This window comes from Dipteris shenzhenensis, chromosome 23, assembly GCF_047967505.1.
Source record: "Dipteris shenzhenensis isolate YYH24624 ecotype China chromosome 23, Dip_SZ_1.0, whole genome shotgun sequence".
In the NCBI taxonomy this organism is placed as follows: Eukaryota; Viridiplantae; Streptophyta; class Polypodiopsida; order Gleicheniales; family Dipteridaceae; genus Dipteris; species Dipteris shenzhenensis.
Window position 1 is genome coordinate 3,370,870 of NC_141618.1, and position 14,928 is coordinate 3,385,797.

At 43.7% G+C, this 14,928-nt stretch overlaps 1 protein-coding gene across 1 annotated transcript in view; it reads right to left on the reverse strand.

The window, feature by feature from the left end:
- LOC147886875 (S-adenosyl-L-methionine-dependent methyltransferases superfamily protein) overlaps positions 1 to 14,928 on the reverse strand; it is a 74,884-nt gene that overhangs the window by 3,738 nt on the left and 56,218 nt on the right. The window contains exon 4 of the mRNA XM_087394997.1: positions 7,337 to 7,410. Coding sequence (XP_087251123.1) covers positions 7,337 to 7,410 — 74 coding nt within the window. The remainder of the gene's footprint in view (positions 1 to 7,336; positions 7,411 to 14,928) is intronic.

Here is a 14,928-nt window from a genome sequence, read left to right on the forward strand (position 1 = left end):
CCGACTCTTCAGCCGCACAACCCTTTCAGTTCCAGATCCCTTGAGGGCTCGAGTTTCCACGAGCTGACCCACCAGATGTCTAGGAGTCTCTCCTCATGGATGTACACAGTAACCCACTTCGCACAGGAGCAGGTCCGCTTCGCACACGACCAAGCCGGTGTTATATAGGAGCAGCTAGGGTTATACATGAGTAAGCTAGGCTCATCCAGGGGCTTAGACAAGAGATTTCACAGCTCCAAAAGGAGGTCGTTGCCTTACATACAACCGCAGGGAGTACACATGTGATGCAGTCTATAATCGAGGAGACATCCACATAGGTGGATGTGGCCAAACAGGAACATGCAAAGGCAACCTTCTCGGCCACTCTCATGGGGCAACAGCAGAGGGCCTATAAGGCTCTCAACATCAGAGTTCATGGGATTCCTAGCAAACTGTTCAACCTGAATCAATCAAAGGCTTGGTCAAGTAAACCCTTTAAGGGAACACTAGAACTTTTGGAAAACCACCAACTAAGAAGTTCAAAAGATGGCTAGATGGAGTGAAACCTTAAGTAGGAGGCATACTATAAAGACATCACCCTAAGGATGGATTGTGGAAGCATAAGAGAATGGCATTTGTGCGAAAATGGGGCTGTGTGATATAGGACACACAGACTTATGTCAGAATACTTCGGCTCAGGGTCGCCTGGCCTCTAGCTTGGGGGTGATTTCGAGGAATCTACGGTTAGATGATGACGCACTAGCCTACATCAGTTATGTCCCAATGTTTGTATCTTGACATTTGGTGGCCTTCCACATATGCTCGAGGATAGAGTCAGTCCTAGAATATCCAAGTTAGTTGTGAGGTGTTTCGTTTGGTATCATAGCATCTCTATCTTCTTTGCATGGTTGTGTCTGTTTGAGCATGGAATGTTTGTGAAGGTAGTTGGGTAAGGATGTGTAAAGTTGCAATTGTGAATTCATTTGTATGCGGCATTGACACTCTTGCTCATCAGTTTGGTGACTGTGTGCTTGTAGACTGAAAGCTCACCAATTACCGAGTGGTTGAATGGTTAAGGGTAGTGAAAAGCTTGGTGCAGGAAGCAAAGTTTGCTTGGGGGTCTACATATGCTCATAGGCAGCTGAACAAAGTACGTTCTTGAAGATTGCAGCGATGCTATTGTGCACCACTCCAATCTACAAACACAACAGTAGCATCTCACAAGGGGACCCCTTCATACATTCAGGAGAGGATATAGCCATATACTCTAAAGATCATGAAAAGTCATACTAGTAGGGGATTCTAATGCACGAACAGGCTCAAGGCAGGTATCAATAGAAGGGAAAACCCCAGTATGGATGAGAATAGTAAGGAAAGGAGGGACTGGAAGAGACATCAGAAGATGTAGGCGGAAAACAATTACTCACGTTATGTGAATGTTTTGGGCTACAGATATGCAACAGCTCTCCTCTTTACAGAAACAAGAGGCTACACATGCAAAACCCTCAGGGTTCAAGCGAAGTTTTCTACATGATCATAAGTCCATATGCAAGTCCATGGTGAGATATCTCAGGATCGATGGAGAGGCACTAGAGTCTGACCACAGAGCAAGCTCCCTCAAGATCATTGGAACAAGGTTAACTGCAGCAAAACAGAAGCAAACAGCACTCCCTCGTCTGAAAAAATGGATCATAAAAACATACACATCTATGAGAAGGAACTAGAAAAGGCAATCGCACAGTGCCAGATGCTTCAAACATGCCAGGGGAATGGACAAATGCATGACAGAAATACTTCAGAAAAATAGCACATAAACGCTTCACAAAGAGTAAGGGGAGATGCCTTGTAACAGCTGGTATGACCAGGACTGCAAAAAAGCAGGTTAACCATGATAGGAAAAGACACAAAGGCAAGGGAGTAGACGAATAGTAAGAGGAAAAAAAAAACAGAGAATTTTCCTAAGACAAACAGCTTGAGCACTTTGAACGGATCAAGAAAAACCCGATTACATTTTTCTTGAAGCTGCATGGAAACCAATCTCAGACATGGGAAGACATGAAACAATTTGTCAAGGAACTCTATGAAAGAGATGGAGAAGAGAGGAGCACCCGTGATATCTCCATCAAAGCTGAGATGGGATCATCACAGCAGAAGATGTGGAAATAGGTCTAAAGAAGTTAGCCAATGGGAAGGCTCCGGACTCACGAGGATTAGTGGAAGAGATGCTGGAATGGAGAGGGGGCAAAGCAAAGCAAAAGAAATGCTGACAATGATTATAAATAAAGCTCTGGAAGATGGATTTCCTACCAAGTGGCAACTGAGCAAGATAGTGCCGATCCACAAAGGAGGAGACAATATGGTAGCGAAAACCTACAGAACAATTGCTTGATGGGAAAGTTGTATGGCACCATCCTTGAGCAGAAAATCAGCAATTGAGCAGAGGAACACGGAATAAGAGCAACATCCCAAGCAGGGTTTCAGCCCAAACACTCAACGGTAGACTGTCTAGTTGCCATTAGAGCAGCTCTAGAGGGGCCAAGAATAATAGGAAAGCTATCATCTGTTGTTTTGTGGACTTCAAGAAAGCCTTTGACACACTATCTCGTAAAATATTATAGGAAAGACTAGAAAAATGCAAATCCCTAAAGTACAAGAGAGTACTGGTCGAACTGGCAAGGCCACTGGTAGATGGGCCAAAAGGAAAAGATAATCCTAAGCAGTGACATAGGAATCAAGCAATGTTGTCCCCTCTCACCAGCTCTCTTCGATTCATTCATTGATGAATAAGAAGAATGGATGAGAACACACAGTGGAGAGGGAGTCCAAATTACAGGTTATGCCTTGCTCCTCCTCATCTATGTAAACAACGTCGTTCTCTTTACACGAGACAAAAAGGGCATGCAGGCACATTTGAATGCATTGGGTAGATTCTGCAAACACTCAGGCATGCAAGTCAACATTGCCATGGGAATCGGAACACGAAACAAGCAGATCTCCTTCATTCTCAAGCGGATATTTATGTCATTTGCTGCTATCTCCAGCCACACACATTGCTTATAGAATCTTCTTTTATGAACTGGATTGTGCTCTCCTAGGCTTTGCTATGTGACATGCTATCCCTCCAAAGCCCTGTCCCCCTACGGATTTTTTGTGTTCCGTATTGATTTTCTTGAGAATCCTTGTACCTCTGGAATAGTGTCCTTCGTGCTCCCATGTCTCCAATATGAAGAGTATATCAGCTTCAGTTATCTCCTCATTCATGCTACCATCCCCCTAGATTCCATTTTCTGATCCTGAGGGTCTCGAGTCCATATGCACTCTAAAGGAGTGTTTTTTTTTTTGGTCTCGGACGTGCCCATAGCAGCTCTGCTATAAAAGGAAGTCAACGATGGTGTCATGGCTGTCCAATATTTTGCACTGTTGTTTCAAACAGAGGATTGTGCTGTGCACTCTAGACGAGCATGCTGCAGTCTCCACGGATGTTGGGCTATAGGCTAGACAAAGCTATGTGTCCCAAGGCATCCACTCGTCTCTCTATCTGCCAAAGGCCCATCTCACGTCTCAATAGTGTGAGATTGTTCGGATGGAGGCCACAACTTTCTGTCACTGGCTCAAGTAAAGATGGACGCGTTCAAATTCCTCGTTCAGCAAAGTAATTGGCCTTATATGATGGGTTTATATGTTGCATGTAGTATGTGTACTTGTTGTCGGTGGTTCTCTCCCATGCCTCCAAAAAATTGACTCACATGCCCAATCTCAAACCCGCTTTAGATCAAGTTCACCGCCTTCACATGCAACCTGTGCGGATCCCTATGCGGTCACGCCCGTCGGACCTGACCATATGTCTCCCTCCCCCTACTCTTCCCTGCCTTGCCTACCCGTGCGCTGCCTCCCAGCTTGTGCATTGGTTGCCCGTGCACACCTCCGCTGCATGTGCTGCCTATCCGTCCGCGTCCCGCTCTCTACTCGCTTCTCCTATTTCTCTTGCCATCTTGATCTCTTTCTCTTCTTGTCCCAATCGTGGATTGTCGCTAGCTCTGATACCAAATGTGAAGAACCAGATTTCTCAAGAATGCAAATGTGTTCAATGCATGCAGAATTTCAATGCCAATTGGCCCTCCAATGGGGAAAGAGCGCCCTCGTGAGAGTACTTGTTTCTCTTTTCGACGTACATGCAAGGTAGGAGAGAGATGGTGGATGAATGCAAGGTGAATAGAGAGAATGCTAAGTGATATTTACAATGAAGAGTGATACCCTTTCATTAATGTCCCTTGAGATCACTCAAGTTCCATCTTCCCATTTACACCTACCCTTAGCCTACAACCCATGCATCTACCATTCAATGCATCCTTCCCTTCCTATTACCCCTAGGACAGACATGTGGGTGCACATCTTTATTAATAGAATAAGTGTAAGTGTTACATGTCCAAATTTGATGCCAATGGCTCCAACTCGAGTAGCCCTATCTACTCAAATGATCCATTGCCCATAACAATTCGGTCGGTGTCCATCATAAATATAAATACATGTTACACCATTGACGTATGATATATAATAATGTTCTAATGTCTACTATAACAAATCAATGATTTTTCTTGTCATGACAAAGGTCCTTTGAAAACATGTCTGAATGTTCACACATAACGTCTCCGATTAGTTGAGCCTCGAGTGAATCACCCTAAGTTTTCCGACTAACATAAGTATCAATTGGCTAGTTTTCACCATAGAAGAGGGTTAGTCCATCCATAGAGTGCTCATACAACATTTACATTAACCCTCTTCTATGGTGAAAACATGTCTGAATGTTCACACATAACGTCTCCAATTAGTTGAGCCTCGAGTGAATCACCCTAAGTTTTCCGACTAACATAAGTATCAATTGGCTTGTTTTCACCATAGAAGAGAGTTAGTCCATCCAAGTTGTAAGAGCTCATCCAAGCCATGTTTTAAGTATGTCTACATGAAAGCCTACCAGCAGAAGACTTCGCTTCCTTGCTGCTTTTACAGGACAGCAAACACATTTACATCACCATTGCACAAATGAGAAACGCTTCATATGCGTGTTTATTCAAATATGGCAAAACATTACTAATTAAAATATCTGTTGGGTTTCTCCACATACAAAAAAGTATCACACTCATCAGATTGCAACGCTTTCCATTCTGATCAGCTTATGAAGGTCTCTGCGTGCCATGCCTACATTACTGTCATAGACCTAATAGCCTGATCAGTGGCTCCAGTCTATTTCTCCTAATCTTGTTTTGGTAGTCCTCTGAAGAAGAAAAGTCGGCTGCCTAAACTTAGGCAGATTAGCAGTGACCTCCTTGGATTTCTAGATGAAGTCATCCAAAGGCTTCCACCCTCATTTAGGGCCTGGAGCCTTTTCATGGTGGCAGGATCTTAAGGAGAAACCCTCCGCACCCATGACGTGGAGTTGTTCTACTATAATTTATTTTTCTTTTGTTTTATGTCCAACACAAAACAAGGAAAGGACAGAAAACAACAATCAATAAAAGAAAGCATGCTATCGAGAACGAAAAAGAAATAGACCCACCCAAAGAGATGTAAAAGAGCATTCAACATCATATTATGAAGAAAGAGAGATCAAATCATATGCTAGCTCTTACGATTACATACGTGCATTGCATATGTCCCTCAATCAAATAATAGAGTATACCTTGAAAGCAAGGTAGAAGGCAAGGCGAACAATGAAGGCAAAATTGCAGCGCTGTTCATGGTGGCTAGGGCTTGATCGATGAACAAGGGTGTACGAGCATGGGAGCCTGAAGAAACTCAACGAAAGGAGTAAGGCATGGAAAAGAATGGAAGCTGCCTGCATGTGCGCATGCAGGGTAAAGTAAAGTGGATGTGTGTGTGCATGTGTATCGAAGTAAGAATACCTAGGGCTAGAATTCATGAATAACTAAAAGTGGAATGAGTGTGTGGAAAGGAGAGTAGTGGGAGGGCTGAAAGCATTATACAGGTTCAAAACAAATGCAGGAACACACATGTCTGGAGCTAGGAACTGAGAAAAATCGTTTACACTATGCTGGTACAAACAATGGTTCTCTATGGATGCCCCACATGGGTACCCAGAAACACGATTTCTCATCGGGGAGTTGGGAACCAAAGTAAAAGTGGGTCTCCACATGGGCTCCTATTCTACTAGTAGAGACAAGGATGATTGCTCTGCACGAGGAAGCAATGTGCCAGTACATGTTTTTAACTCAACAAGAATTTAAAAATGGAGGCAAACAGGATCCCACACGGGGCAATGGAGGCCACAAAACCAACGGATGGCATAGAGAAGGATCTAATGGATGGCGGAATACACACTACAGATATCCCCAAGGGTGTGGAACATATCAGAAATCTGGTTCTGAACAAAATGCTACACAAATTATGGCAACACCCAGGTCCTAAAATGGAGCTCTACAAGCTGGAATCAATCCAATGGACAAATATGGAATACAAGAGTACCTCAGGGAGTTCAAAAAGAGTACACATCAGGGAGGACGTATCATTGTTCAAGCAGAATCTAGTCGATAGAACAAGGATCAGCTCTCATGATCTAAAGGTGGGAAGGGGTAGGTGGACAAGACCTAGAATTCCAAGGGACATGAGAACTTGCAAAATCTACTCAACATGGAGATAGAAAATGAAGAACACATGCTCCTCGATTGCCAAGCACACATGCATATCAAGGAAAAATACAGTAACAAGGAGGCCAATCTCAAAACCCTCCTGGAACAGCTCTGATAATCTAGAGGTCGAAAGGGGTAGGTGGACAAGACCTAGAATTCCAAGGGACATGAGAACTTGCAAATCCTGCTCAACAAGGGAGATAGAAATGAATAACACATGCTCCTCCATTGCCAAGCACACATGCATATCAAGGAAAAATACAGTAACAACGAGGCCAATCTCAAAACCCTCCTGGAACAGCCAGCTACAAAACTGGGAGCCTACCTAAAGGGAGTATTAGGGCATCATAGCAAAGTCCTTGACCTAGCACACCAATTGGCTAGGCACGTGCTCGCAGTATAACAAAAATAATGTATGAATTTCTTTTTCCGCATAATTTTGATGTAAGAGACACCATCTATTTAATAGTGGTGTCCAGCCTCATAGATCATAAAGGGTCTCAAGCGGACTTTAATACAATCATATTCTCTCTCTCTCTCTCTCTCTCTCTCTCTTGTGATATTGTGATATTGTATTGCTCAGGTCCCATAGGCCGGTTTTGGTCTTCAGAGGACGATAATATATTCTTCTTCTTCTTCTTCTCTAAATTCCCCGCCCCCCCAAAAAAAAAACCATACACATGCTTGAAATAACAAGGGAAAAAGAAATCCACCTCAGATGATCATCGGGTTTGATTACTTCATTGAGCTTGCTATGGCACATCCGAAGTAACTTTACATGCTTTCTCTAAATTGGGGGCAAAAAAATGCAGAAATGTGAGTATATGATGAACTATATTTAATACTTAACGCTCAAAATAACTTCACATCCGCAATGGTTTGGGAGCAGGAGGAAACCTTTTTTGCAGATGAATTCATATTACACAATACAGAGAACTAAAGACTCCTTCCCTGGTTTCAACTTTTTTAGACACAATTTTATAAGCTACAAAGAAGCACTTGGTGACCTTAAATAAATACAGCACTACAAGAAATATATGCTCAAGATTTCTCAGCATAATCATAATATTAAATTGGTTAAGGGTACTGCCTTTGTCATCAAGAGCGAGAAATAGGTAAAGCAGCTTTCCCTAGGACCATTGTAACAACATCAACTACCTGAACACTAGGTATTACAATTGCAATATGGGAATGAACTGCTCGAAATAAAGGTTGTGAACCTCCAACGCAGCAGATAGATCTATGTAACTCTGTCCAAATACTTCTAGATGCACAATAAATTCTGAACTCACAAACTGTAAAAGAACACAAAGATAGTAGCACAAATACTTCCAAATTATACTCAGATTATACCAACCACCAGAGTGCAAAATTGCTCTAGTAAGAAGGAGCTACAAACATCCAGCAAACTGCTGGGTAAAAGACAGTCAGAGAAAGGCTGCGCAAACCTGAGGTACTAACACAAGGAAGGTGGCTATGTTCTGCTCCTGTGTGCCTTATGTGAAGGCTTAGTGGGATAGAGAACACCACCTATAGCTCCTTCATTAGGCATCCAACAGCCATCTCCCAATTTTATCATGCACATCTAAACACTAGATTTATCATTTTCCACATAGGAGATATATGAGACATTTCTTGAAAGAGGGACGAAATGCTTCTGAAACAACACCTTGAAACCAGTTTCTTAGTTTCTATCTAGAAAAGTTTCTATTGACTCTGCTCCAGCACACAGGCAGGTTAGAGAAGCAATACAGCTGTAAAATAGCAGCTATGCAAGGACACGAGATTAGTGAAGCGAAAGCGAGTGGAGGAGAGCAAGACCAAGACCACAAGAGTGGTGGGTGTGAATCGAGAAGCGAGGGCACACCACAACCCTCAAGAATATATTAGGATAGACACTTGGGTGGAACCGGTTCGGAGTGAACCATGTTCACACTGTAACCTGTAACAAAAAGGTGTACATGAGGTGGCACAGGGCCTTAACCCCAACAACCTCCCACCTGAAGGCAATGTGCCTCAAAAAATCAGAAATTACAGCAAGTACATATAGAATGTACAAGGCCAAAACATGAGATATGGCCTATCCAACACCCATCAGTGCCCTGCAATGTGCAAACCACTCTTGGTGAAAAGATCCGCAGGGTTATCATCAGTATGGATTTTGACAAGTTCTAACAACTTGTCATGCAATACCTCACAAATAAAGTGGTACTTAACATCAATGTGCTTGGTCTTCTGCTTAAAGACCGGATTCTTTGCCAACATAATAGCACTCTGGCTATCATAATGCAAAGAAGGAATATCCCCTGAAAAACCCAAGTCTCCCACCAGACGTGAAAGCCATACGGCCTCCTTGCAAGCCTCAGTGGCTGCAATATACTCTGCCTCCGTGGTAGACAATGCTGTGCATCTCTGTAACCTAGATATCCACGAAATAGCACCACCTGTGAAAGTAAACACGTAGCCCGTGGTGGACTTACGGTTGTCTGCATGCCCTGCATAATCTAAATCTGTGTATCCATGCACTTCTGCATCTTGCTTCCCAAAACATATGCACACATCTTGAGACCCCTTAAGGTATCTCAATATACCCTTAATTGCCTCCCAATGCCTCTTACCGGGGTTAGCCATATATCTACTGACCACTCCCATTGCAAAAGCAATATCTGGTCTAGTAGCAACCATGGCATACATCAGACTGCCACATGCAGAAGCATAAGGAACCTTGGCCATCTGAGCCCTTTCATCATTTGACTGAGGGCTGTCCTTTTGGCTGAGTTTCAAATATGGTGGCAAGGGTGTGCTCAAAGCCTTCCCCTTATCCATATTGAACCTCTCCAGGACTTTGCCAATGTACTCTTTTTTAGAAAGATAGAGTAAACACTTTGACCTGTTCCTCACAATCCGCATACCAAGAATGTGATTTGCATCACCAAGATCCTTCATGTCGAAGGTTTTGTGCAGTTTTGCCTTCAAAGCATTCATATCAATAGATGACTTCCCAGCAATAAGCATATCATCCACATAAAGAATGAGTATAAGAAGACTACCATCTCTTGCCTTCTTAGTGTAGAGACAATGATCATGATCAGACCGTCTGAATCCTTGTGCTTTCATGAAAGCATCAAACTTGTGATACCACTCTCTGGGTGCCTGCTTGAGCCCATAAAGACTCTTCTGCAATTTGCATACAAGCCCTTCTTTTCCCTTGACTTGATATCCCTCTGGTTGCTGCATATAAATATCCTCATGAAGGTCTCCATGAAGGAAGGCCGTCTTCACGTCCATTTGGACAAGATCCATGTCCTGACAAGCAACCAAAGCTAAAACAGTCCTCAATGTAGTCATCTTGACTACAGGAGAAAAGATTTCATCAAAATCCTTTTCTGCTTGAACCCCTTAGCAACTAATCTTGCTTTGTACTTGGGCTTAGCATCCCCTGGAGTAATCTTCAACCTATAAACCCACTTGCATGGTAGGACTTTCTGGCCTGCAGGCAACTGCACTAGATTCCATGTCTCATTCTTCTCAAGAGATTGCATCTCTGAAACCATGGCTTTCTACCAATTCGTTGCGTCCTCCCTCTTCATGGCTTCTTTAAAGCACGAGGGTTCACCACAATCTGTCACCATGATGTAATCATCAAGTGCATTCACCCCTGGAACAAACCTGTCAGGCATCCGGGACACCCTGGTGCTTCGCCTAACCCAACCATCTTGATTAGGTGGCTGATTTGCTTGCTGTTCCTACATATTTTGGGGCTGTACAGCCTGCTCTGGAAGCACATCTTGCTGAATCTCAGGCTGCATTTGTGGCTCTTCCTGTGGAGGATAATATGGAGCATTAAAAGCCGGAGGTGGCTGCTGATTTTGACCATTTTGGACAGCATTTTGATTGGCATTTTGTGGTTGTCCTGGAGGTCCTTCCTCCTCAAAAATGACTCTTCTCACTCCAATGGTATTGATAGGCTGTTTTTGCATCCTATCTTCTCGAAAAATCACATCATTGCTCCTCACAATCTTGTGAGATTCAGGGTCCCACAACCTGTAACCCATCTCTCCATTGTCACCATACCCAAGAAAGATACACTTGTGTGACTTTGGGTCTAATTTGCTGCGTATTTCCCTTCTGACATGCATAAAGGCCTGGCAGCCAAACACCCTGAGATGTTTGTAAGAGGGTGGCTTTCCTGACCACACCTCCTCAGGTACCTTCAAATCCAAGGCCCTGTTGGGTGACCTATTGATGAGATGTACTGCTGTCTTAACAGCTTCTGCCCAAAAACCATGGGTCAATCCTGCTTGTGAGAGCATGCTAAGAGTCCTCTCTTGAATGGTCCTATTTGCCCTTTCAGCCACGCCATTTTGTGGAGGATTGTAGGGAGCACGCAACTCCCTCTCTATCCCCTTCTCGTCAATAAAAGTGACAAAATACTTGGCACCGCCCAAAGAAAGGTTGGGCATTTCACATACATTTGTATGTACACAAGTTAGGACTTCTTGCTTAACATTTCCAGCCTTTTTATGGGCTGATTGCTTATGTTTGCCATAAATACAATGATCACATGCTGAAAAATCAGAAAAATTAAGTCTCGGCAAGTAACCCAAAGAAGACAATACTTTCATTCCTTTCTGGCTTATATGGCCCAACCGGCTATGCCACAATGAAGTGTGTGGCTGCTCGGTCACATGGATTACATTAGCATCAACACCCTCAACATACAATGGATACAAGGTGCTTGATTTGCAGCCCTTGGCCACAACCATATTTCCCTTAAGCACCTTCCACATAGAATGACCCAATTGGATGAGAGACCCTGCATCATCAAGCTGCCCAGTGGATATCAAGCTCTTCCTGAGCTGTGGCACATGTCTCACATTGTGCAATACAAATTCAGAACCATTTGGGAATTTTAGATGCACATCCCCAATGCCAACAACGTCACATGCATAATCATTCCCAAGTTTCACGCATCCTTTCTTCCCTACATCTTCTTATGGCAGTAGTGGCATTCAAGGTCCTTCCTAGGACGGGACTGACTGCGAGATTTCCCTTTATTTTGGTTTTCCCCTCTATTTTGTTGCCTACCTCTGCCCACAGCCAATGCACTTGCATTCTTATTTTCACTGCTATTCTTATGCCTCACCTCTTCCTGCAGAAGAGCGCTTTCCACATCTTGGCATGACAATCCTGTGAAGGCAGGGGCTGAATTGCTTATGGCTGTAGCAAAAGTATCCCAAATGTCAGGGAGGGTACTCAAGAAAAATGGCCTTCACCTCATCATCAAAATTCATTTTCCGATTTGTGAGTTGGCTGAATATAGAGTGAAACTCATTGAGGTGAAGTGAGAGGGCTGTCCCCTCTTTCATGCTTAGTTTCATGAGCCTCTTCAACCAAAACACTTTACTAGCTGCACTCTGACTCTCGAAAAGGGACTCAAGTTTTTTCCATATGCTGTAAGCGGTGGCTTCATTCTCTACATTGAAGTAGATCTTCTTAGAGATGGTCAAAAGAATGGTACTCTTGGCCTTCTCATTCATGGTTTCCCACTGAAGGTCACTAACTTCATCGGGCTTGATCCCTTTATACTTGATAGGCATATTTTGATCTTTCTGGACCAACACATTGTATATTTGCTTCTTCCAATAAGAGAAATTTGCATTCCCCTTTAACTTCTCGATGTTCCAATAGTTGCCTTCGTTGCTTGAAGACATGATGATAAGCCCAAATAGAAGCAAATAAATACACCTAAGGCACAAAGAGCCTCAAAGTCACGTGCTGTGACTAAATGCAATGTTGTCCACTCTCCAAAACTGTTTTTAAAAAAAAACAGTAAAAGAAAAAACTCTAAAAGTCCCCAAATCTCTTCCAAAATTGGCCTGCACTTGTACAAAAACTGTCACAAAGGTCCCCGAGCCTTGACAAGTGACCAAATGTCACTGTAGAATGAATGATCAAGTGACACAAATATCCCAGATTGTTTAGCAGGTGTTTGGGCAAACTCTCCCACCTCAAATAGGCATATGAACACTGTCACAAGGCTACACTCAGAACTGAACTGAGTTTTCACACTCTCCAAGAGTGTACAAATGCGCTGTCCACAACAAGAAGCATTTAAATAAAACTGACCTGATTGCAAAATCTCCTCTTTTGTCAATGCATTTGACACATAGACATGTGAATCCCCTTCCAAAACTGTCTACAACAGCCAATGACACCAATTTGAGCAAAAGCCCCTTGTTTTGGCGTCTATTAAAGAGAAATTTCGTCGAATAGGCATCCACAAGTGCGTACAAGCACTCTAGCGTCAAAAGCCCCTAATTTCTTGCATGTAATTTCTGCAATTTTCGAGAATGCACCACGATGTGCACCAAATCCTCAAATTTCTGCCGAATGTGACCAAATGTCACACAATCCAACTACCCACTTGACAAATGTCAAGTGTCCCTGCGAACCACGTCTTAAATACCTCGAAGAAGGATGTTCCACCGCACGAGATTAGCAAGGTCACGACCCACGAAGGGCGTAGAACAGCAGCGGAACGCGACCCAACGAAAAAAAAGAACGCGTAGGGCAGTCAGAATAAAACGCATCCGTATCAGAACTTCCTCGTCGTGCACGCTGTACGGAACGTACGGACCTTGACACTGTAGTGTCCGTCTCAGAACTTCCTCGTCGTGCACCTTGTACGGAACGTACGGACCTTGACGTTGTACGGGCCTTGATGCTGTACGGACGAAGCCACCAGTCTGACGGGAAGCAAACAGGGAACTTCTGGGCTGAGGGTGAGGACGCAGGATAGAGATGATGAGCCAAAGCTCTGATACCAGTTGAAGCGAAAGCGAGTGGAGGAGAGCAAGACCAAGACCACAAGAGTGGTGGGTGTGAATCGAGAAGCGAGGGCACACCACAACCCTCAAGAATATATTAGGATAGACACTTGGGTGGAGCCGGTTCGGAGTGAACCGTGTTCACACTGTAACCTGTAACAAAAAGGTGTACATGAGGTGGCACAGGGCCTTAACCCCAACAACCTCCCACCTGAAGGCAATGTGCCTCAAAAAATCAGAAATTACAGCAAGTACATATAGAATGTACAAGGCCAAAACATGAGATATGGCCTATCCAACACCCATCAGTGCCCTGCAATGTGCAAACCACTCTTGGTGAAAAGATGAGGTGTACATGAGGTGGCACAGGGCCTTAACCCCAACAATTAGCAAGTAGATCCAATGGAGGGCTGCCATGGGTTTGTCTTGCCATGTCATCAGTATAGGAAACAATAGGATGAGTGGGCTAAGCTGGTGATTACCAGACCAGTATGTCGACCTGAAGCCCTACAATTTGCCTACTGCAACCAATTGTGAGCAAATTTTGTGGGGGCCAAAGCAGTCATGTGCGTACTGAGCAAGCAGTCAAATGAGCTCTTAGCAGCAACATGACATCCCCTTCTCTGTGAGTTCCAATGGTGCTACTCAGAGTTCATGATCTATTTAGAGCAATTAACAAAGAAAGTCCACATACTGGGTACCAGTGCATGATGAACATCTCAGCTGTATCCTCTGTGTTAATGTTGTCTTTGCAAGAAATCAATATTGGAAATTTGCTAACAATAAAAGGCACATCCTTTTCCTCTTCTGTGTGGCTGGTGAAAAATTAGTAACAAAACCCATGGTAATCTGGATGCTCTAGTATTTCAGGAGGCAAGAATAAGAGTAGCTACTTCCCCTTGTGTATCCAGTTCCTAGTCCATATAAGGGCCGCATATTAGTAATTAAGTCCATACTAATCGGCTGAAATGGCTGCTGTGTCAAGGTGCCAGACAAAGCCAGGAATGGCCTTTTGACTGTATTGAGTGCACAATAATCATACATGTGATGACCCCTCCAATTGTTTGTTAAGCTCTTTTTCCATACCTTTGTTGAGTTTCTAACTCCTTTGCTCTTTTTTTTTTTTGGGGGGGGGGGCAAAAAGAGACTTCTATTGAGTATTAAAGAAAAACCGTTGGAGCAAGCTCCATACGGGATACATCATGCAATGCACGAAAAGCTCAAGAGCCAAAAAGAAAGGATTGAGGCTGATAGTGCCATCTCAATCCGATAGAAACCTCCGAGAAAAAGGGAGAACCCCTCCAAACTCGAAGAAATATAGTCCTTCTAGAAGAGGCTGCCCGTGAAGGGCCCTGCATGCTAGCCCATATGGCTATCAAAGTGTGAACCGTGTCAGCCCAAATACCCGTGAACACCTGTGATGGGTGTATCTGGGTGCCATCCAAGGCCTCAGTACATCTGGCTCTCGAAATGTG